Source organism: Ammodytes marinus (assembly GCF_949987685.1).
Source record: "Ammodytes marinus genome assembly, chromosome: 20".
NCBI classification, from domain to species: Eukaryota; Metazoa; Chordata; class Actinopteri; order Uranoscopiformes; family Ammodytidae; genus Ammodytes; species Ammodytes marinus.
In genome coordinates this window covers 15,597,867-15,622,984 of record NC_137224.1, presented here as the reverse complement: position 1 = coordinate 15,622,984, position 25,118 = coordinate 15,597,867, and the positions used below count along the sequence as shown (strand labels likewise).

Here is a 25,118-nt window from a genome sequence, read left to right as displayed (position 1 = left end):
TTTTCTATGTCCACTTGTGGTCTCCGTGTGGTTTTGGGGTTTTTCGAGTGTTCAACGGCTGCTCGTTGAAATTGTTTTCCTTTGAAATCGTATAGTCCCCGCAGGCCCAGTGTGTTGAACTATCATTATTGAGAGAGCCAGTTTTGCTTGGCATTTCACCGTCACATGTATGAGGTCATTGTCAGGCATTCAAACTTCTGTTTATCTCACAGATGTGTGTGTGAAGTAATGCAAAGGTTGGTATGTGTGTTTGGTGTGTGTGTGTGTTTGGTGTGCTTGGTGGTTGTGTGTGTGTGTGTGTGTGTGTGTGTGTGTGTGTGTGTGTGTGTGTGTGTGTGTGTGTGTGTGTGTGTTTGGTGTGTGTGTGTGTGTGTGTGTGTGTGTGTGTGTGTGTGTGTGTGTGTCAAAAGGAGCTGTCAGTGTGTTATGCTGCAGCCCCCTCTGCTTGTAACTGACAGTGCTTGTTTCACCTAGCAAGCCACAAGTTCATGTACTAGTTCAGCTCGTGCTTGTGTGTGTGTGTGTGTGTGTGTGTGTGTGTGTGTGTGTGTGTGTGTGTGTGTGTGTGTGTGTGTGTGTGTGCGTGTGTGTGTGTGTGGTTGTACCCTATAGAAGAAATAGCTCATGGTTCACATACAGAATGACTGTGTGGGCCTACATGATGGTATCAGACAAGTATCTAGCTTTTGAGTTGAACCATGATTTCATAAAAGAGTGTGGGGACAGACACATCAAACTTAAAGGATAATTGCCCAACTCGCATGTGATAATGTATTGCTCTCACTATTGTAACTGCTTTGATCTGGGAACATGGTAACATCCCCCCAAAGTGAAGTTTGACCAGACAGAAACATTTAGCCATACCATCGGAAAAGTTGTAGGCCTGAACAAGCTAATATTCACACCACTTTATTTTGGAGGGTTAAACTGAAAGCGAAACACCTCAAATGTCCATCACTGCACAAGAAAACTGTTATCATGATTGGTTTAAGGTAAACTAGGGAAATATGGTCAATTAAACTACATGGATTTTTTTTTTTGGAAAGTTTCAGTAATAAATTAACAGTTTGCTTTTATTTTCTCTTCCAAATGTTTGAACCCCGTCTGAATGCTCCCATTTCTTCCCCCTCCTTTTGGCATCTTTTCGGTAGCATGTTCCTATCTTACAAGTTCACTGCGACATTTTAGCTTCCGAGGTTAGCTGTCATTTAAAACTTATGCTTGGATGAGTAGGAACACATCATTTGAACGCAACCCACATATTCCAATCCTACATTTTGTTGTAGAATGTGTGTTGTTCGGTTCATTCGTCGTATCCTTCCCCTATTGTGGGACAAGCTAAGCTGCAGTTACACACTCAAAATGTTGTGTTTGGTTGGGTACAGATTAATATGTAATTGTTCAAAATGTTCAAATGGTGATTAAAATTACAGATAAAAAAAAGTTACAGCTGTAGTGTGTCCAAAAAACCAATAGGACAGATATAGCCGAAGTGAAACGTATTATCCAGATTGGAATAAGCCAAAATTATCTTCTAAATAAAGGCTCACAATAATTAGGCCTATTATTATCCCTGTTCTGTTAATGACGGGTATAGGCCTCCATGTTCGTGACTCATCTAGCTAACTATGGAATCATGCGGTGTCTTTCTGAATTAGAAAATCTAAAGAGAGACTGGAAGAGAGGTTTGCTCACCAGGTACAGACCTAGGATTCCAGAGCACACGACCTGGACATGGATCAACAAGTCATTTAGAAACTTCACTTAGACATAGAGGAATGTCTGCACAGTCCCTGATTGTTGATATTATATGAGTAAGCTAACATGCATGAAAAAAAATAATACATGACTCACAATTTTGTTTATATTCGCTCTTTTGGCCGCATTCCAAAACCTGTGAACTCCGTTTAGCTTTATTTAATAGGAATGAGGATGTGTTGATGGGCTGGTTTAGGACAAATACCAACACTATTAGTTCTTCTGAACTGAATCCAATCCCGGCTCTCTCATGTTTGCTGCTGCTACACATCTGAAAGCAGTAAAACCAGGGAAGAAAGAGGGACCGGCAAATGCTAGATGGTGAAGGAAGAATTTTAATAAGTAAATAAAATACCTTTATAAACTGAACCTGTTTATAATGGTTTTATGTTGGACTTAAAGGTGGAGTCAGTTTGTTGTCAAATTTTTTGCAGGTCAAAACCAGTCAATATCTCCTCACGATCCGCTACCTGCACGTACTGTGTGTGTGCACCATGGACATATAAAGAAAGGGTGTGCGCACTGATAAGAAATCCATGTTTTCTAAAAACAGCCTAGACTCTTTGAACTGGCATGTTACTAACTATGTTGGGCCCTCTTTGTTTACATACCAATTTACAGAGCCTAGGCTGTGTATTAACACCTTACATTTTTTCAACACACACAGTATACGGAGAGATATTGGATCTTGAGGAAACATAAAAAGGGATTTTGTCAAGAAGCATTTTCCAGAATCACTGACTCTACCTTTAAAAATGTTTTAACTGTTCCACGGTATACTTAAGTTTGATGGATGAACCGTGCACAGAGCCACCGACACAATAAAAAAGGAATGATCATACGTTTGTGATCACCTCCAGGAGCGTTTTATTCCTTGAACACGTAAAAGCCTAATGTTCTAGTCTATTTTAATCCATATCCGTGCCTTGAGTTGGACCTAACATGGACACAGATGTTATGAGAGTGTGCCAGAGGACCTGAGGACAGGATGACTGCATCCGTCTCTTTCAGGTTGCTGTGTGTGGGGCATGTTGTTGGGCATATGGTTCTGTGGAACTTTTTGTTCTTTGCAAAGAGCATTCAAAAACAACCAGAAGGAAAATGTGGTCTTTAATTTTACCATTATATTAATAAAAGGACTCTCCTCAAGTCGACACCATAATGCTACTTTTTGCCCTAAATTCAAGCCTCAAAGGGACATGAAATCATCTGAGCTTCACTCTCTGACCTTTACTGACCTCTGCTGGTGACATTTAGGAAGTACAACAGCAACTCCACTTTTGGACAAGCATCAATACAGTATTATGCATTGCCCTCTTTCTGTATGACACATGACAAATAGTACATTTTCTTATAGATGACTTTGTAAACTCTCATGAGGTGTAGGATGTACTGCTGTTTAACTGTATTGTATTGAGTGGGTTTTGACTAATAGTTTGTGCATCCCCATTGATCAAAATAAGGTGGACAAAATATTTGAAAATTCTCTGTCGATAAAGTTGATAGAATCCCTCTCTAAAACAGCTTCATCAAGACAGAATATATATTATGTATATTAGACTGTATTAGTTCAGTTGTACCTAATAAACTGATAACTGAGTGTATTTTAACAGTTGGCGGTGCACTTAGAATTGCATCATTCTAACCAAAACTCAAATAGTGTCCTCTCACGCACACACATATCAAGTCAGACAACATTTCAAAGGGAATTACGTAATGAAATACTAATCAGTGTGCTAGAAATTTATAATTATTTGAGGTGCTCCGGTGGTGTAGTGGGTAAAGCGAGTACCATATAGACTTAGTCCTTGTGACAGTGGTCTCGGGTTCGTATCTGTCCCATGGACCTTTACTGCATGTCATCCCCCTCTCTCCCCTGATTTCCACTCTGTCACGATCTACTCTAAACTATCAAATAAAGGTTAAAACACAGAGGAAAAAATAAATAAATGTATAATAATTATTTGGAAAAACTTATTTTTTTCTTTTTTGAGATTTTTTTTGGGGCATTTTTATGCTTTATTTGATAGTGCAGAGAGACAGAGGTGAAATGGGGCAGAGAGAGGAGTGACATGCAGAGAACGACCACGGGCGGGAATCGAACACGGGTCTGCTGTTGGGCCCGGCCTGGGGGGGGGACGCCCTACCAACTGAGCTAAGGGCGCCCCCATTTGGAAAAACTTTTAACGCATTTCATGATAACAATGTTATGACTACAAATATTAAAGACTACAACCACAGACTTGTTGAGTGTTAAATTGGTGAAAAAATTCAATTCCTATCTTAAAAAACTTTATTATAGGATGAGCACAACGAAATACAAATTGCAATGTGTCTAGTTGAGTAAACTTTGTTAAGATATCTTGCTGAATATGTGCTAATATTACATTTTCTAGACATTTGCAGGTATGTATAATGTAAAATCATGTAATGTCTTGCTTTGATTTCTTATAGCTAATCTAAAGATGAATGTGTGGCAGACATTCCTGGCTTATGTATTTCAGAGTCCAGCCACCCAGCAGGATGTGGCCAGCAGCTCCGTCATATCAGTGACCAGGCTGCGGCTTGTTTGATTCTGAAATGGAAAAATGTCTGTCTGCGATGCTTCTCTTTGGTCTGTCATCTTAATCTTCAAAGTCATTGAGGGGAACTGAACCTCCTTAGTAGCTGCTTCTGGACAATCTGAATCACTCACACCCTCTACACACACACACATAAGCACGCGCACACACACACACACACACACGCACACGCACGCACGCACCCACGCACGCACGCACACACACCACATCCCATGGATACAAAAGATGTCACAGAAAAACATTTTATGTTGTGTCGCCCATTAATCCTGTTTCAAATCCTGCATCAGAATGCTGAACAGACTACACACACATTGTGTGCTTTTTCTGCTGCCAAATTCTACTAAGCAGTTCAATGGGAAATTGTGTGTAGTGTGATCAGTGCTTTCGGATATGCATGTTGAAATAATCCATCAAATGGGAAACATTGATGTTTCAATACCTGTTGTACAAAATCCTGGTGATTGCTCCATGGTACAGGCTTCTTATATGATTTCAGTACAGTTTGTGCCATCTTATGGCCAACTGTGGCAATCACATCGCTCGAAAACAACAAAGACAAAAATTATTTAAAAAAAACAGTCCATATAAAAACAGCAGAGTGAAAATCGATAAATAAAAAGTGACAATGTAGGATATTTATTTAATATTTAATGGACTTAAAACTGTTAATTTAGTATGCTGATGAAGGAAAGTAAGATGTTTTTTTTATAGGCACACTTTATTTCCAACAGATGGATGTCAAGTCAAGTCAATTCTATTATTATAGCCCAATATCACAAACAATGGCCTTGGGGGGCATAGCAGTCTGTGCAGTATACAACACCCTCCCATCCACCCTTAGACCCTTTGGATTTGGATAAGGGAAAACTCCCCAAAACTTCTTTAATGTGAAAATATGAAATGTGAAAACGGGTTAAGTGTGACTGGAATATCCTAATTCAGATATCGTTTTTCCAGTCTAATGTAACTGTTTTTATTTTTTTCAATAGGTCCCCCCATCAACATGCAGTTAAATTAAATTGTAGTATTGATTTAAAATAAGTTACTGACACCCTCTGCTGCAGTGCAACTTTCTGCTTGAGTGCAACACTTCTGCTGGTGATGTAGGACACTACTTAAGCATTACAACGGTTTATTTCAGTTTGTTCCAAATTGCATTCACACATTCCTTTAGCTGACCCACACTATGCAGTATAGGAATGAAACTCGGTACCATTGTTTGATAAAAAAAAACAAAGATGACAAATGCGCAAGCCTTTATAATATATCACTATATTCAATACAAACACAGCATAAACATTGTTTTAACTTAGAACCGAGATGGTAGAATATACCTTATATTTAAAAAAAACATTTGATCAGTAGGCCTAAGCTGCTTACCCTGAGGTTTGCTGGGAGACAAAGTTTTAAATCGGACCTCACTCGAAAACTGGGACATCTCACCAGTGGAGACTTGGCTTTATTGTCCTGTAGAAGCAATAAGTGTTGCTGTGATTGGCCATTAGTGCTAACAATAAAATCTCCTTATGCTTATGGGTCCCATTCAACTTCAACTCATCCCCCATAACATTGCAGTGAAGGTTAAATAACCACAGGAAGTAACAATAACCAAAAGCCATTTTAGGGTGCAGTGGGGGCTTTAAATGTTATAATGGCCCAATATGAGCTTAATTTGATCACTTCTGGTGGCCACACTTGACAATAACTTTCCACTGAAAGTCCAAAAAAATAAAAGACTGAAGGGGAACAATGGGTCTTTCACTGGAAAGACAGTGTGATGTCCTGGTCCTGGGTCAGCTCCAGGTCGCCCATGTCAACTATGCAACGGCATGATTAAAGTCGTAATCAGTGATTCTGGAAAACGCTTGTTGTCAAAATATTTTTTTGTCAAACTCAGTGAATATCTCCTCACGATATCCTGCTTGTCATCTAGGCTTCTATGTGCGCTGACAAAACAATCTGTTAATAGCCTAAACAGCCTATGCTCTGTAAACAGATATGTAAGAAAGGGAAGCCTAGGGGCCCACTATACCAACATGCCTGTCTACAGAGCCTAGGCTGTGTATTTGCAGATTTCTTTCAGTGCACACACACAAGTGGATATATTCACCCATTTTAACAACAATCATTCTCCGGAATCACTGACCCCTCGGTCCACCTTTAACTTGAACTCATCCCTCCTAACATAGTGAAGGTGAAATAACCGCAGGAAGTATCAATAAACAAGAGGCCTATTTAAAGCCCCCCTGCAGGCTGCAGGGGGGCTTTAAATAGGCGGGCCTAATGGCCCAATAAGCTATGAGCTTAATTTGATCACTTGTTCTGCAGGTGGGCATACACTTTGACAATACATTTCGTCTGAAAGTCAAACAAAAGGCTGCAGGGGAACAATGGGTGTCAGTGTGGGATGACCTGGTCCTGGGTCAGTTCCAGGTCGTCCTTGTTCCCTAAGCAACGGCGTGATTAATGCAAACACTGCAGCGTTACTATAGAGGCCGAGACACAATCACTGCATACACTTTCCTTTGGGACAGACCCGGGACAGGATGGAGGAGCCTGCTGCCGAGGACAATCGACTGGACTTCATAGGGGACTACGTGCTGAGGACTCTCAAACTGAAGCGGGACAGATGGCAGCAGTGCGTGTCCAGCGAGGAGAACCTGCAGGTGCTGCGGGGTTTCCTGGACGGAGCGGGCGAGCAGCACAGGACTCTGGTGGTGTCTGTGACCGCGGCGGGGCAGCTACAGACCGCCGACACCACCGCCTCAGCCAGCTCCAAAAGCAAGGCAGTGTACTTTGTGAAACTACGCAAAGCAGCGCTGAGTGCAGCCTCCATGAAGTATAACCTGGTCTACGGAGACTTGTCTTCCGCCCCGCTGGAGCAGTTTTCTGCTATGGTTGAGGAGGTGAGTCAGTGAGCGGTGGAGTACTGTGTGTTAATGATTGGACGGCTCTCGAAGGGCACGTGACGTGACCCATTAGCAAAAAAAAAAAAATTTGGTCAATAGCTAAAATGTTAAACATTGGTTTGTTGAATGCCACAACGTTTACATTCAACAAACAAAACATTCAAGTTACATTCTTTTTAACTCCACTACATTAGCCTACTACGGAAAATATTTAACTTAACACTCAACTACAAACCTATAAGCCGGGGCCTGTTGACACCGTACCCCCCCCCCCCCCCCCCGCCCCCTCAAGCCTTTATTTCACTTTTTGCCAAATCAATTGCAATTTAGTAACTACTCAATTGTAAATAATTCGGTTTGAAGTGGTGCAATGATTTGTTTTTCTACTTGCCAACGTTTTAGAGGGACATTTTGGTTTTTTTACTCTACATTTATTTGTGTGCTTTGGCTAGGCTACTAGCAAGAATAGCTTCCGAAAAGTTGGCACGTTAGCCAAGTCGAAATTACCAAACATTGAGGAAGCTGAAGTTAGCTTAATTTACGTTTCGGGAGGGATAGTTAAGAGCTGTCTAGCCTCCTAATTTGGACTAAATTATTTCAGAGTGTCCACATTTTCTTTAAAACACAGTTTTGTGATAACTTTATCCTATTTGTGAAAATACAATAATAGACATTTCACTGCTTTTTTCACCTCTAGTCCAGACAGTTTTAGTTTTGTTGAAACCTTATTCTGTTAGTACCAGTCAGGGTAAAGAGGTTTTTCACTCAGGACCAAGTCCAAATCAGTAAGGGTTCGAAAAAACCAGTAAAATCACCATTGTTGGTATCTTCACAAATAGAATAAAGGTTTCAAATCAGGGCTTTTCTAGGAGATGGATAGATTGTTCTTGGTCCGTAGACATTTAGTGATGCATAAATAAGGTCTATAGGCCTATCACATTTAGAGAGAGAAATACATTTAGAAAGAGATAACATGATGCCAAACTACAATTTCATTCGGCCCCCTGTTTCCTTTTACTCCTCTAGATTGTGGCCCCTCTGCTGTCCAACAGAAGAAACCACGGTGAATGGCCTCGGGTAGTTTCCAAGGACGTCCGACGCCACGTCCACTCCCTCAAGAACAATGTGTTTGTGGTGTCGGGCCAAGTCCAAGGCAAGACTCTGCTGCCTCTCCCTGCAAGCCCAGAGAGAGTGGAGCAAGCTGCCCTGGAGACAGACAAAAGGTAAATAGACGTGACACCTAGACAAGAGAGGTTCATGTCAATGCATCATTTGTCCTGCGTGCGTCTACATACAAAAGAATAAAAATGTCTTCCTTGTGAAACTTGGCAGGGGGGAAATGGTGGACGAGAGCATCATCCACTCCTTGGAGTCGGCAGTGATTGAGTGGAGCCATCAGATCTGTGCCGTCCTGAAGAAAGACTCCTCTGAGGCTCTGCTGCAAGGCAAGAACCCCACACCACACGCAGAGCTGCTCTTCTGGAAGAACAGGTCAGCTGTTATTACACACAGACACGCACACAGACACGCACACACACACACACACACACACACACTACATATCCACTGGAAATCACAGTAATTGTTCCGGTGTCGTGAATGTGTGAAAATAACACGTCCCTTCATGAACCCCAAAGTGAAATTCTATTATAAGTTTTTTTCGTGCCGGTAACACTAATTATTCCACTTTCAGAACACCTGTGCTATCAAGTGAAAAAATGCAATTTGGAGCCCAGTGCTTTCTTTCCATTTCTTATTATATCTCGTGAAGGCGGCGGCAATATCCTCCGCTTTAATTGTTTGTCTTTCCTCTGCACAAATGACAAATGTGACAAAGACTTGTTCTCCATCTGTTTTCTGCTTGGACATATGCAGATAAGGATTGCATCCGCTCTGGTTGCACATATGCATTAATGCGTAAAATAGTAAGCATAATTGGATATCTCCATCTCACTTTATATACATTACTCTACTACACATTTTTTTCACAATACACCGCACATGAAGTCACTGCACTGCACTTGACATTGGAGACGCTCATATTGATCCTGCTGCTGTACGATAGCCACAAGTATTTAAAGGAATCCCACAGACATGTAGCTTGGCATCGCCCGCTTACGTACTTCCGCTCAATTGTCATTCCCTTTCAGTATCAGTCTGGGTCTGCAGTATATTTGTGGGTTTTCTCTGCGGTCCAATCAGCGAACAGAGGGAGTGGCTGAGAACAATGACATGAGTTTTAGTTGTAGTCAGAAGCCGGCGCATGACATACATCACGGCCAAACGTTATGCAATTGGTTGGCAGATCCAATAGTTTTAAACTTCAACAGACACCCGCCTTCAAGTGAGTTAATGTTTGTCAATTAAGCGATTCCAGACCCTTTGTAAAAATGCAATGAAGTACGATGGTCTGGTAGGACCAGGCTAACAGACAGGTGGAGGTAAGAGAGAAAACTTCAATGGGCCTATTCTGGTTCTACATTCTACTGGCATTTTTAGTTATTGTTAGTGACCTTCATTAGTTCAACCTGTAATAAACTCCAATAAAGACTTAAATTGCATAAAAACTGTGAATAAGGGGGAATTTCCGCGTACATGAAAGTTGTTTTGTGAATGTAAGTGGTTTGTGTGTTAACTACAGCCCTACAAACTGTGTCAGTAGCAGTATTTAACCTATATTACTATAATTTTTAGTTATAAACTAAGAACTGGCTTACTCTTATTTGGTGTGAGAGTTTTATACCAATAGCTTGTGCAACCCAATCCAGTGGTGTTCAAGAGTGTGACAAAAATATTTTTCTTCTCCATTTTCTTCTTCTCCTTGAAGATATGCGGATCTGGAGTGCATTCACACCCAGTTAAAATCTTCCAAGGTGACTAAGATGGCGATGCTTTTGGAAGCAGTTGAGAGCAGCTACTCCCCTGCCTTTACTAACATGCAGCAGGATGTCCTCGCAGGTAAGGAAACAATGTAGACACTTGACAATGACCACGTTTACATGCACAGCAATACAGTGATATTTACCCCATTAAGATCATATTCCGAACAAGACATTGCCATGTAAACAGCAGTTTCTGCTCACCTTAATCAGAATAGGGACATAGTCAGAGTAAGCCATAATCGCATAAACTGGAGTATTACGATTTTAATCACATTACTTTGGCATGTATACACCATAATCGCATATTTCGACTGTTTTTTTTTCTCGGCATTTGTCGCAGTATGCAACTCATTCCCTGGTTTACAGCTGTTGAACTAGCGTGTGTAAACCATTGTGTAAACCTCCTTAATAGAAGAGGTGTCATTTTGGCTGACAAAACAAAGCAAGACAACAATAATGACATAAAGAGTGTTAATTTTCCTTGGGTGGGACGGGGATTATTGTCGTAAAAGAACGCACAGGCATGAGACGTCATGACGCTTCTACCGCTACTAGTGAACGTCGCTGGTTTATTCCCTTAGCTGCTGCGCATGGAAATACCTTATTTGGATTATTCTCTTAACCAGAGTATGGACCTTAGTCAGAATACGCTGTGCATGTAAACATGGTCAATGTAGAGAAATGAAATGAGGCCAGATTGGTCTACATTCTTCCTGTGTAATGTTTCGTGCTTGAACTCACCTCGATCACATATTCGTTCTCCAGCTTTGGAGGAGGCGAAGGACATCTGCACCTACCTGAGGCCCCTTCAGCGCCTGTTTGAGGAAATGGAGAGTTCTGAGTTTCCAGAGGTCAGGGGTCAGATGGGTCCTTTGATGCACACAGTGTGCCTGGTGTGGGCCAACTCCAGATACTACAACACCCCAGCACGCCTCATCGTTCTGCTGCAGGAGACATGCAACCTCCTCATACAACAGGTCAACTTAACTCTCTTCTCTGTGTCAAGGGGCAAACCAATCCCAGGAGCCTGTTTTTATGTGAAAAATGTTCTGTGTGGGTGGGTGGGTGGTACCATATTTTAATTCTTGGATTTTGTCTTGATGAAGTTTTACTTTAGGTTATAGGTTAGTTTTTTAGTATTTGCACAATTTAAAATGTATAACATTTCAGAGATTAAAATGAATACAGTGCAAGGAGAGGCAAAAAACAGTGGGCTTATTTGAAGAAACAAACAACAACAAAAACTTTTCTGTGGGTGGTCACACTTCATCTGCTCAGCTATGAAGGCTTTCACAGTTTGTGCTATCAAATTTAATATTTTTTTTTGAAACAGCTTTATTTTTTTTTTTTTTACTTTCATTTGAATGATTTTACAATTGTTTTCACATACGGACAAAAAACAGAATAAGTAGACACATACAATACATACATAACCCCCACCCCCTCCCTCACATAGACCATTTTAGCTTTTATTATTATTTTGTGGTAAATGTACCAAATTACCCCAAACAATATGTGGACAGTGATTGTGGAGCTTTTTAAATCAGTGAGTGTTTGCCTCCATGTTTTCCTATACTATATAAACACCACAGATGGAGGAAGGAGAGAGGACCGCTGCTGCTCACACAGCTTTTTGCCACTGCAGTCAAAAATCTGACTAGCGCTGCAGCTTGTCCTGTGTGAGCACGCAGCAAGCATGATCACGTGGCAGATTTACCACTGACATGTTTTGTTCCTTCTTGACCTTACAATTTGCTGGTGAAACGAAGATGGTCAGTAGTTATTAAATGACTCATGTTTCCTCAGTGAGTAGGAGGAAAATACTGTAGTTACTTCCTTTTTTTGTAATGACAAGAAAATAGCTTTATTTATTCCTTGAAGAGATTAAAGAAGGTGGATAGCAGCCAGCTGTAGTAGCAGGATCCAGTGTATTTAATAACTGCAGTCTACAGGGAGTTCCACCCTCTCACAGCTCATTCAAATACTGAATTGTATCACCGCTCGCTGTCTGAAACCACCTAGGTGCCACCTGAAAAGTTTTTTGCCTTACCAACTTCTAGGTTTTTAAAAACCTAAGAATTGTTTTAAAACTGGGTATTAATAACTAGATTTTTTTTTGCCATCACCATAGCACAAATTGAACCAACGTGTTACTGCTCTCCACCACCAGGCCAGGGTCTATCTAGTTCCAGAGGAGGTTCTGAGAGGAGAGGTTTCAGAGAGTCTGCTGAAGGTCCAGACCAGCCTGGAGATCCTGCTGCTCTTCAGGAGCACGTACGCTGAGCGCAAGGCCAATCTGAAGCAGTACCAGAGGAACGGCAGCCTGGTGAGGCCTTGGGACTTCTCCCCGCTGTTAGTCTTCTCTGGACTAGACCGCTTCATTGAAAGAGTCAGGACCATTGAGGTGAGTATGGATTTTTTTTTTTTTTTTAAAGATATTTTTTGGGCATTTTTATGCTTTATTTGATAGTGCAGAGAAACAGAGGTGAAATGGGGCAGAGAGGGGAGTGACATGCAGAGATCGACCGCAGGTGGGAATCGAACCCGGGTCTGCTGCTGGGCCCGGCCCGGGAGGGGGACGCCTTACCAACTGAGCTAAAGGCGCCCCCGTATGGAAATATTATTCATAACTGAAAGGGGTCTGAATCCTTGAGAAATGTCCACATTTTTGTGTCTCTGCGCTGGTGACAGCCAATGGCTGGAGGGAGGCATTATGTTTTCGGGTTGCCTTTTCTTCCGTCTGTATATACACAGAACACACTGTACATCCTGTACATATGTCCGGGTAATTTTTGTGATCGCAGTATCTCAGGAACACTTTGAGGGATTTTCTTCAAAGTTTGCATTGTGACCTCATGCTTCATCAATGCAATATCTCATGATGAACATCTTTGAGGGATTTATGCACAAATTCACACTTTGATTAGAGGAAAACTGATTTCATTTTGTAGGTCATTGTATCTCATTTACACTTTGAGGGATTTTCTTCAAAGTTTCGACAAATGTCAACTGTGACTCAAAGATTAACATGTTGGAGAATTTTGCAATAACTATGCAGTTTTGCATAACTGTCCTCTTCTTTCTCCCTTTAGTACATCCTGTTGACAGCGGTCGACCTGCTGAAGCTTGAGAAACTGGAGATTGGAGGCATCCGAGGCCGAGCCCTCAGCCAGCAGGTCCAGTCGCTCTACCAAGAGTTTGTGAACACTTATAAGGTCTTCACAGAGAAGCCCTATGACTGCCTGGACCTCAACAACACGGTATGAAGTATTAGCATCCCAGGGCCCATAAAGGGTTTGGCCACTTGCATGCAGAAAATCTGGCTGCACTTTTATGTTGAGCAACTTTGAAGGTCAGTTAATTTTCATAACATTGAGATTTTTACCCGTGAATACTTCCCAGAACATGCTCTTTATTTTCTCAGGCTTGCAAAGACAAAATAGTTTTTCTGGCCAAATGGACTCTTATTGTTCATCGTCAGAGTTGCTTAACCAAGATGTCCCTGAGTTATAGCGAGAAAAGCAATTTCCTTTGCCTGTAAGACCCCAGTCCGTGGTCCTTGCTGGACGGCTTGGGGTCAGTGAGATAGGAAAGGGAATATGCTGTGTTGGCTCTGCGTCAGGTCGCACTGCTGCTGTGTGGTGTTTAGTCTGTCTGTGAAGCTAAGCTGCCTGGCCCCACAGGAGTACCAAGAAGACGTGAGGGATTTCAATCTGAAGGTGGATGACACAGACCGGCGACTAGGGGCCCTCTTCTGTCAGGCCTTTGAGGACGCCTCTGGAACGGATCATGCCTTCAAGGTCTGACTTCATCTCCCTCTGTGTCTCTCTCTGAAATATACACACACACGCACACACACACACACACACGCACTCGCACTAGCACTCATACTCATACTCATACTCATACTCATACTCATACTCATACTCATACTCATACTCATACTCATACTCATACTCACAAGCATGCACACACACTCACAGTCAAGGTCTCTCACGAACACACGCACACACACACACACACACACACACACACACACACACACACACACACACACTCACACATACATTTATCATAATCCCTCTCACTTATCTGATGTCTGCAGGTTGTGGATATGTTCGGTAGCTTGTTGGAGCGCCCCCTAGTGGCCATAGATGCTCTGGACAGATACTCTGTCCTCGTCTCCATGTTTGACAAAGAGCTGGACTGCTGCAAACTCCTTTATGACAAACGCATCCACACTGCAGAGGAGCTGGGTGAGAGCCAGCCTACATTTCACTCACATTCACATATTTTTGTCACCTCACAGAGAAACGCACAAGTGAGCAAAGGTTTACACTGTGTTGCAAATTTATGGACCCAATAGAGTGTTAAGATACATCAGGTATGAAGACGAAATGTTAGCCAATCAGAAGCCTATAAGAGGAGAGAGAGGAAGGGAAGAGCTAACGACTAACGAGCTAATGCTACTTGTTGATGTGTTTACCATAATCACACTGAAAAAGCAACGGTTAAGAAAGTAAGCTTTAGTGCATAGCTTTTCCATATACAGTAAATGAATATCGGTTACATTCAAGACTTGACAAAGTTGATTAAGCCTATCAGCTCGACAAAAGTCTCTCTGTAATTCTCAGTAGGGCAGCATTCAAAAACTGGTGTTGCCCTATGACACACGCAGGAGCTCAGAAAAATATCAAGAAGCGCCCAGGAAATCTTTTCTTTGTTGATTTTACTGCTAAGAAACCTGAAAAAGAAATACAGAGCTTATTGGTCGTTTTTGAACATGTATTTCCTAATTTAAAACATAAACATAAAGCAGCATTGAAAATTCAGAAAATATATCTCGTTGGCCTACACTAGCATGCTGTTTTAAAAATAACTCAATAGTTGAAATAATAAATACAATCTGTTTTCCCCAAAGGTCAAAGACAGTAGCACTGTGGAACTTCTGTAAACTTTCCTGGGCCATCACTGTCATGCATTCATCAAACTTTTCTCTGCCCTGTCTGAGCTGATAGATAGGTTGTGTTGCCATGGTGATGTGGATTCTTAAACTGTCCTAGCTTTGCACAGCACTTCTTTCTGTTCATCTTAATATCCCTATGGAGCAGCGCTACGTTTATTTTAGTCACCAGTTCAGTGTTGGCTTGCTCCTGCTCGTTACTCTCCTACCTGCATGCAGTCACGTGGGGAGCGGTCTTGCGTGCAGAGCCGCACACACATACACAAACACACACACAGAGCAGCTTGTAGACACATATGCACATTTATTTGCCCCAAATCTCGGCCTTTCGCGCAATTATGACCATGCACAAGCACGCATTGCATTTGATAGTACATTAATTGTGCAGCACTAAAAATAGAAAAATTATTAATTTATTTATTTTTGGTCGCTTGGTTGGTAGTCAAGGCGGGGGCCTGTCGTTAAGGCGGCCGCCTTGGCCATAAAGAGTTAGGGGAAACACTGTAATGCTTATTACATACAAGGCCCTGCATGACCTCGCCCCCCAAGTTCCGTACATTTCTGCTCTCTTTGCTCCTCATTTGACAACTTGACCACTCAAATCCTCAAAGCTTGGCCTTTTTATCCAACCCAGACTCCAACTGCAAAACAAAAGGAGATGGTGCTTTGGCTGTTTTTATCCCAAGCTCTCTGGAATCAAACCAGTCTTCTTCAATCAATCAATCAGATTCGCTGAATCCTTGCACTGTTTTAATTGTCTTCTTAAAACCCATTTCTATATGAAAGTCTTTTTATTGATTTCCATTGTATGTCTTGGTTTGTCTCTCATTGTGACTAGAATTTCATTGTACTCCATTCTTCTCTCAGTGTGCTGTGCAATTAATTCAACTTTCTTTTGTCTCTCCTTGCACTGTATTTTATTGTAATCAATTTTTTATTTTATTTTCCATTTATATTTTCCATGTATGTTTCGTTTGTACAAAGCACTTTGTAACTGTGTGCTTTGAAGAAGTGCTTAATAAACTTACTTGTCTTACACATAATTCCGTGCATAGCTCTTAATGACTTCACCTTGACGAAGTATGTTATGGTAAAACACCCATAGAAAACAATAAAGATACCCACATAGCATACTAAGCCAGCATATAAGTGCAGGAATGGACCTTACATTAGTTATTCAGCTATCTCTCAGGTCATACAATGATTTTTATTTGCTGCTGTGGGCCAAACCATCACCATACCACACCAGAATGTATTCTAGGCAATGCAGCATGTCATATTAATTGAATCTCTGGGAAATGAGTTGGTACAGTCCCCTCTGGTGCAGCCTTACCTTATGAGTTAAGTTTAAAGCAGTCTTTCTCTGACTTTGCTTTTAATTATCTGTGTATGAGTTGGTAATCATTCTTGACATCCTCAGGTGGGACTCCAGTGAATAAGAATATGCCAGCAGTAGCCGGTGGGCTGAGATGGGCCCAGGAGCTACAGCAGCGCATCCAGACCCCCTTCTCCAAATTCAGACAACTTAACTACCCGTGAGTCTCCCCCCTCTTGTCTCCAGCATGGCAGATTAGACAATGAATTTGGGTGTGCTAATGCATTTTCAGTGGTCTCGATGTGAATTACTCGTACTGTGAGCTGTTTTATAGGCCCCATAAAAGAGATTATGTATTGGAATATTGGCCACTGGAAATATATATGGGATATCACCTCTGCACGAGTAGTAAACTTTTATAATCCCTACAGGTGCCTGGAGTCTGCAGAAGGAGCCAGGGTCATTGAGAAGTATGAGGAGATGATGCAACTTCTGGACAGGTGTGTGTAGATCTTGACTTGGTGTGTTGCACTACATGACATCATGCAAAGATGCTTGTGTCCCCTTAAGGCCAGGACACACCAGTCCGACACGTTCCGACTACCCAAAAACTGGAGTCGCCGTTTCAGGAAGCTCCAGTCTTTCCGTCGCGGCCCAAAAACACACCGAGACGACTGCTTATTTTCCGTACGTCCCGCGCTTGTAATGTCTCCACAACAGCAGGCGGCGCTAATCTGTATTGTGGCCCGAAAAAATACGAAAGCCGGAAATGATGGGACAGCTCTCTAGAGCATAAACATAGATAGAAATACGTATTTATATTTATGGACCATAAGAGCACAATTTTTAGCAGAGAGTGTCGAGCATGGTGTCGAGCAGTCAACAAGGGTTGATGCATGTGAGTACTCGCAAAACGAAACGAACAAACACATTAAAACGATGGCTAGCTGTTGTTAGCTGTTTGTGCTACCCGCCTCACTTCCGGGCTTCACTGATTCGCTAGCCCTCCACCAATCAAATTGCTCCAAATGAAAGACGGTCGGCCGCCGATTGAACACGTTCAATCGGCGGCCGACAGGCTCAAAACAAGCCCGACGACCTCTACGTCGGCCGACGACCTCTACGTCGGCCGACGTCACGGCACACACCAAACAGATTCGTCTTTTTTTTTGACGACGGCGATTATCGGGCTGGTGTGTCCTGGCCTTTACACAGAAAAGACTACCCGCCCTCCCCCCACTGTGAACTAGAAAATTTGACCTTTTATGAACACTGAACATTTGCCTCCTGTTATTTTCAATCTATTTTCACTCGTGTGACACTCCCAATTGTACAGTTAGCTGCCCCCAAATTTAGCGGGCCCACAAAACCAATCATCAACCAATCAAAATGTATTATAGACCAATTTCACAAATAAATGTCTGAAAGGGCTGTACAATATAAGCAAAATACAAATATCACAACACAAGAAACTATATAAAAACAATAGATAACTTCATATAAAACATTATAAACAAGGAATATGACATAAATAGTGCAATACTAGAAAATGCATGCACCAGTGCATGTTAAACTAAAAACTAGTGATGAAAACTTGAATGACCAGGTCCCCACTTTATTTGAAGGGTGACACACATTATGAAGTCACGGAAAATTAACGCTTAGTTCATCATGATTTAAACACTTGGTATTTAACAAAACATTTTTTTTGACCTGTCACTTATCCATGTAGAAGACATGGTCATCAGTAATATGTTAATTCAAAAAGCATGATGATACACATACTTTAGCTGGTCCATTAATAAATGTAGTGTTCCTTTGTTCAATCATGCATGAGACACCATAAATCCTAGTGAATAACTGATAGTTCATGAAGTACTAAATGGATGAATTCATGCATTTTCATGCATGAAATAAAGTGTTACCAACAGGGGTCATATACAGTATATGTCACATATATAGAATTGTGAAAACTTCTTGAGCAGGGCTGTTATTGGGACCCCCCATGTCCAAAAAACATGGTTATGCCCTTGCTTACGTGTATGTAGTAAAAGAAAAGAGGGGAAGATTAAAAAGAACAGACAGTGACATTATAGGATTTCCCCTTATTGAACTGTAAATCTCATAAAAGCCAACAACGGAAATCAGATCAGCTCTGTTTTTTTTTGTTTTTTTAGCAAAACCGTTTGTGTTGAATGTCTTAACATTTATGAAGCAGCCCCCCCTGTGGAATAGCATGAAGACATGCAGCTCCCGGCATGATTTATGTTCTCATTACCGCGGCGCTGCTCGGCAGATTATTTCACAGGCCTCCCATAATCCCATATGCTCTGTTACTCTTCACTGGTGCCAAGTGAGAAATGGCCTTTTAGACCACATGCAACATCAGAAGCTGCAAGATAAAGCATCCCATTTGGGGCCCAAATGCTCTTCTGAGTTGTGTTAGAGTAAAAAAGACAGAGAGATTTTCTATCTCTACAATGTTCTCTTACATAGTCGAGTAACACCACACATGGTGATCATATTTTGCCTCTTTTTTACTTTGCAACAGGGCAACTTTAAGGTTGCAACTTGATTGTGGGGGTAATGTAAGGATCCTGAGTCATGACTGGTAAATAGAGATTTAAATGCATTTGAATCATGGTCATTTTGTATTATCATCACTGCAGATGGAGAGCTCGCGAGACCCATTCTTGACTGTAATGTTGGCACCTATAAAATGTGCTGCACAGAGCTGCAAAGTAAATTTATTAATGGTCAGTATAAAATAAAATATTGATTAGATGGTGTTAAACCAGTCATGTGTAGCACTTTGACAGATTTTTCCAGCACTTTTGAATTACGCTGACGACACTGTTTGTTTTAAGTTTGTAGAAATATCAGGCAACACCAATGAAAATTGGTGCAGTCTATGTTTTGCCCTGAGTCCTCAGCATTTCACTGCCATTTGTTTTTTGAATTCAGTTTGGTTCTCAAGCTAGAGGATAAGAAAGGATTAGTCAATTAATAGAATAGATAGACATGAAATTAATCACAGGGAAATTATTATAGATTAATTGTATCAAATTTGTTGTTTTTTCTATGATAAATTGACAATTCATTAGAAGGAAACAAGCAGTGTGAATGTCAATGCATTGAGGGAACTTTTATTCTGTACCAAATGATTGATCTGTTATATGAGAAAATAGTTTGTTGATTAAATGATATTGTCAGTTTTAATTTGTCGCTACCCTTTTTATAGGTTAGATTATTATGAGTGTTAAATTACACATTTATGATTAAAATTGGGTATGCATTGTGGAAGGTTAAAGCTGAGAAATACGGTATATAATAAAAGCCTGTGTGTGTGTGTGTGTGTGTGTGTGTGTGTGTGTGCGCCTGCCTGCCAACCTGCCCAGAAGAACCTAAATAAATCTTTTTGTGAATGCATCATCACAGACACACACACACACACACACACACACACACACACACACACACACACACACACACACACACACACACACACACACACACACACACACACACACACACACACACACACACACACACACACACACACACCCTGTTCCTTATGCTTGGTACACTTTATAATATCACGGTGTCCCTTCATGTCCCCCCCACCCCCCAAAAGTAATGGAATGATGAACAACAGCAGTTCTTTGCCCTCAATTTACTCCCGACAGAAATTAGAGCCCTTGTTATGCCGTAATAATCGCCTGCCGCTGCCTGCAATGAACGCCGCCATTATTATACATATTCCGGTCCAGGAACCAGGGACGGGCATGCTCACTCATTACCCCCACAGACAAAATGCGGCCGTGATTTATGGCCATGACCGAGGCATTTTGATTGCCTCTGCGTCTGCGGTGCCACTATCAGGAAATGAAGCTCACAGCCGAAATCCAATAAGGAGCACAGCACACACCGCGCCATGCACTGAAGTTCTCATCATAATAGTGGCTATTTACAGATTGATATAGCTGTACGGAGCCCTGACATATTCTCTGTTCCCAGCCGGATGAATCAGCGTTTATCCTGAAATTACCCCTCCTCCCCCTCTCCCCCACCCTTCCACGCCTACACCTAGCCCTCCTTCAGCGCCACCTCTGCCTCTGTGCCCCGTATTATCTGCTTGACACGGACCAGGCCAATCACGCCTCTCATTCTGTTTACATCCTCTGAGGATTGAGAAAAACATTTTTCTCAAATCATATGCTTTTTAGCGGCTTGTTTTGCTGATCGTGTTAACTTCCATAAAGTGAGCCGCTTTCACGCCCGCGGCCCTTGTGTTATAAAATCCCCGTCCCCTTTTAATGGGAATATGAAACGTTGCTATAGCGTGGCATTGGAAAAGATACAAATTGTTTTTTTTGTCTGTGATAATAACTTTTGTTTGATTGTGATGGCAGATTGTGTTCTTTGTGTTGTGCTCTTCCAGTCACTCCAGCAGCCTGTATGAGACATGGACAGAGAGCGTGGGCGAGAGTTCTCAGTACAACCTCAGCCTGCCATTAATCCGCAGAGACCCGACCACTCAGCTGATCGCAGTCAACTTCAACCCGCAGGTTCTTACATTGCGCCCACGTGCTAGAACAAGTGATCCGAAAGCAGGCTGCTTGCATTTTTAATGCTTTGAATACCTGCGAACAGGATCCAAGTGATTCACTATTGGGAATTTGGGCTTAAAATATTGGCACTGATACAAACTGAAAGTACTGTATGATGTAATGGCCTGGTTGTAATGTATTGATACATCTTCTAGTGCTTCTAATTCCCCTTTCCTACTCTTCCTAGCTGGCGTCTGTGCTGAGGGAAGTGAAGTACTTGGAGGCCACGCGGACCGAGGCCATCCCTGAAACTGCGGTGCAGATCTACGCCACCAGGGGGCAGTTGTGGCAGTATGTGGCCAACCTTGAGCTCGCTGTTGGCCGATACAACAAGGTTTGATTTGATTTTCAATAAAATACACATTCAATTAAATGGTTGGGTAAAAAAAAATACAACCAGCATCATCGTAGTGATAAGTTAGCGCAAGAGCTCCTGAAACTTTTCACCATCGAAACATGAAGCTGCTTTCATATCGCAAAATGAGCTAGTTCACGCTTAGCGTTACTTTCCTGAATATGGTCTTCTTATTGTAATATTTGTTGTCTTGTCAGGTCAAATGACAGGTCTTATTACTTTGGATGTGTACTTTTCAAAAATATATAGCCTAATTTGAGACTTTGCTTGCATTAGAGTAGACATAGCTGTCTGTCTCAGAACTATACCTACGGAAATCTGACTTCTACTACAGGCTCCTGCTGTTCCCTCTTCACATGACCACTGGTTTACAGGTTGCAGCAATCACTTGAAAGTCTCCTCCTGTGACATCACAGTTTAGGGAGGGGCCACAATAGCAACGAAGGAAAGAAATAGATGTCAGTCAGTATGATGCTTTTGAGATGTGCTAGCTCCCTTTAATGGGAACGTTCATCGTCACCTTAACTAACTATTTGATGGATTGACCAGAAATGTGGCAGGACCATTCACTATCCCCAGAGGATGGATAGTAAATAATTAGAGGACAGCCTGATGAGGGAAACCATGAGGTCACAAATTCAATGTTATTCTTCACAAGATATAATTTAAAAAGGTAAGTTAGATTCGATTAAGTTTGCTTGGAAAAGTCATGCTGCTCAGAGTATGTATCCTGATGATTTATTCCGCTAGCAATAAGCGCCACCCTCTAGTTATATTTCCAACTTGTTACTTTGATATCTTGAATATTATTTTCAAATTATGCTAATAAGGGTGTGCATTGTGTGTGCAGTCACTAAATTACTTGCTTATAAAAGAGCAAGTACATAAAATAGGCTTCTCTTTGCCAGATACACCATCACAATTAATTTTACTGTTTGTCTTAATGGAAACTGGGCACGGGGGTAAAATGGCAATTTTATTGCAGCGTAAAACAATACAGGAGCAATCACTGATGTAATTAACGCTGGCGCACAGAGGACAGCTCCCCCAAAGCTCACCCACATGATCCCAGCTCCCTCAATGAGATGATTACACTTTAGAAATACAGCATTTCATCGCTCCAGGTAGCTCAGAGTTCAAGTCCAATTAAGTCATGGCAATAATGGAACTATCCAGAAACGCTGACTTTAATGAGGATGACATCCTGTCTCCATGCTCTGGGCTTCTGCTTGGCCTTTTACTGGCCGCACACACAAGTTATATTGAGATGATATTTCTGTACACACTTAAGGGGAGCTGAAAATCCAATCACATCTCTCTCTCTCTCTCTCTCTCTCTCTCTCTCTCTCTCTCTCTCTCTCTCTCTCTCTCTCTCCCCCACACACTGTGTGACTGCAGGTGATGCACTCTGTGCTCGACGTGGAGCAACCTCTGGTTCAGGGCCAGCTCAGGGACATTGACGCTCAGCTTAAAAAGGCAGAGGAGAGTCTGAACTGGAACAGCCAAGGTAAGGACAGTAGCTGCCAACAACTTGATACATCACTTGAGTAATGACTCATTTCTAATGCCAAAGGGTCTGTTAACCCACATTATATTAAAAAACAAACAACAACATACTTGCCTTTTGGTATCCAGCCATGACGCTAGTTTAAGTGGGATTGAGAAACCTGTTTGAGTTTTCTACCTCCACCCGAGTAAAATGAAGATGGTTGGAATTGCATTTGTGTTACCGATAGAATAACCAGCCTGGGTATTTTGTGACAATATGGAAATGATTCTAGTGATGGCAATGCTGGTCTGTCTCTCAGTACCTGCAGGTCAGTCAGTCCACCACTTTGGTCCAGACTGAAGTGTCTCAATTACTTTTGGACTGCCATGGAAATTGATATAGGTATCCAAGATCCACCCTTGAATATAAAGTAAATTAAAAGATCCCCTTAACTCTTATTCTAGTGCATTCAACAAATCAACATCACAATGTTTCCACTACTTTGGTTTATGGCCAAATACCTGTAAGACCAATGACATTCCCATCAGCTTCAGCTGTACTTTGTGTTTACTGCTGATTAGCACATTTCATCATGCTCACCATCTAAACCTAAATGGTGAACTTGATTAATAATACCTGCTTAACATGTAAGTATGCTGACATTAGCATTTGGCTCAAAGCGCCAACACTGAGCCTCCAGCGTGACTTTACACTCTTGTCTTGTTGATTAATAGTTGAAGCAGAACAATAGCTAAGCTGTTGCCAGCAGTGATCGATGATAGCAGAGCCACTTTGAAAAACATTTTGGTTAAGTGCACACTGCAAATAATAAAATGGATGATAAAATGATCAAAAATAGAATTAAAACATTAAACATTGTCAGAAGATCCAATGTTGAAAGTCATAGGCTGATTGTACTTGTGCCTCAGCAGACATGATATAACATAGAAAACCTAATGTCATGGCAATGCAGAGAAAGTCAGACACAATGAGACCTTGTAAGAGATGTTAAACATTAAGTCGCAGTGACCTTGTACCATAGTGTAGCTTCTTAGGAGCTTCACCTTCTTTAAGGCGAGACACCCCAGGTGAATAGGGATTTTTTTTTAACTTATAGATATCATCATGAAACTTTGCCAGTTGATTACTGACACTAACACAATTACTTTTTGTATTACATGTTTTTCTTTTATATTGTATTACATATGCAAATATTTCAATATTTAACCAATTATGCGTAAATTTGGGTCATTTTTCGAGAAAAAAATTGAGATGTTGGATAAAGCCAGAGTTAAAATCTCTATTTTATTTTAAGCACATATTAGTTTCAAAAGTTTTTACAGATTTTGGATACAGCCTTTTTTCATTTAATAAATCAAAAAATACTATGTACATGTCTTAGAAATGCATTTTAGGCATGTTTTTAGGAGGAAAATGTATCATAAATCAGACAATTAACAATATATTAACAAATCCTTCTGTAAAAACCTTTAAAATAGTGCTATGAATGATTATGGAAAGTTTGGTTGATGTCAGTGGTCTAGAAGTTGAGATATCTTTCTCAGAGTATTGGAAAAAGCTCATTTTGAGAAAACGGCCGTTAAAGATAAAAACGTGAATTCTGCTGATAATCACTGATTATAGCTAGAGTAATTTATTGAATTAGGCCCTACACCCCTCAATGCCATATAGGCCTACCACTGCTTAACATATATAAACCATAGCATAGTAACATTTACATCCACATGCTAATTTAAACGTGATTAATTCATTATTAGCCACTGTCAACCTGCTCCGGAGTCGGCACAGACGCTCTCTCTCCCCACCATGTCCCCTCTGATCCTCTGACAGTCTGTGTCTCTCCGACGTGATCAGCGTGATTTACATGTCTTTAACACTTCTCCCCTTCAAATGGCGATCATGTAATGTCCGTAGCCAATTGATTAAGTATTTTTTTTGTGTTGGTTTGGCATATTTTCGACGTTTTTCCGATTTTATTTTGTGATTTTCATCACGTGATGCCTTTTAGCGAATCACATCGTCAGAAATGTGCATTAGCCAATGAGGTTGCGTTCCTAGCATTGAATCCCTCCTCACACTTTCACGATTGGTTACTGATACAAAGGAAATGACCATATTTGGACCCGATAACGTTGTTCTTGAGATTCAGAGCTTTCCAACAGTACCATGGTTATTATGATTCATACAGCGGTCGCGGTGCTGTATGTTACGTTAGAATGCTCACTTTTGACGAA

At 41.3% G+C, this 25,118-nt stretch overlaps 1 protein-coding gene across 1 annotated transcript in view; it reads left to right on the top strand.

Moving 5' to 3' along the window:
• Window positions 1-6,089: 6,089 nt before the first annotated feature.
• The window catches only part of dnah9 (dynein, axonemal, heavy chain 9), a gene marked incomplete at both ends in the record, with an annotated part of 157,544 nt that continues 138,515 nt past the window's right edge, over window positions 6,090-25,118 (top strand). The window contains 18 exon segments of the mRNA XM_080048562.1: window positions 6,090-6,132; window positions 6,717-6,742; window positions 6,744-6,767; window positions 6,770-6,829; window positions 6,833-7,246; window positions 8,276-8,472; window positions 8,582-8,740; window positions 10,077-10,207; window positions 10,897-11,108; window positions 12,302-12,535; window positions 13,224-13,391; window positions 13,815-13,931; window positions 14,237-14,387; window positions 16,515-16,629; window positions 16,841-16,909; window positions 20,851-20,977; window positions 21,207-21,353; window positions 22,773-22,881. Of these exon segments, the coding sequence (XP_079904688.1) occupies window positions 6,090-6,132; window positions 6,717-6,742; window positions 6,744-6,767; window positions 6,770-6,829; window positions 6,833-7,246; window positions 8,276-8,472; window positions 8,582-8,740; window positions 10,077-10,207; window positions 10,897-11,108; window positions 12,302-12,535; window positions 13,224-13,391; window positions 13,815-13,931; window positions 14,237-14,387; window positions 16,515-16,629; window positions 16,841-16,909; window positions 20,851-20,977; window positions 21,207-21,353; window positions 22,773-22,881 (2,503 nt within the window).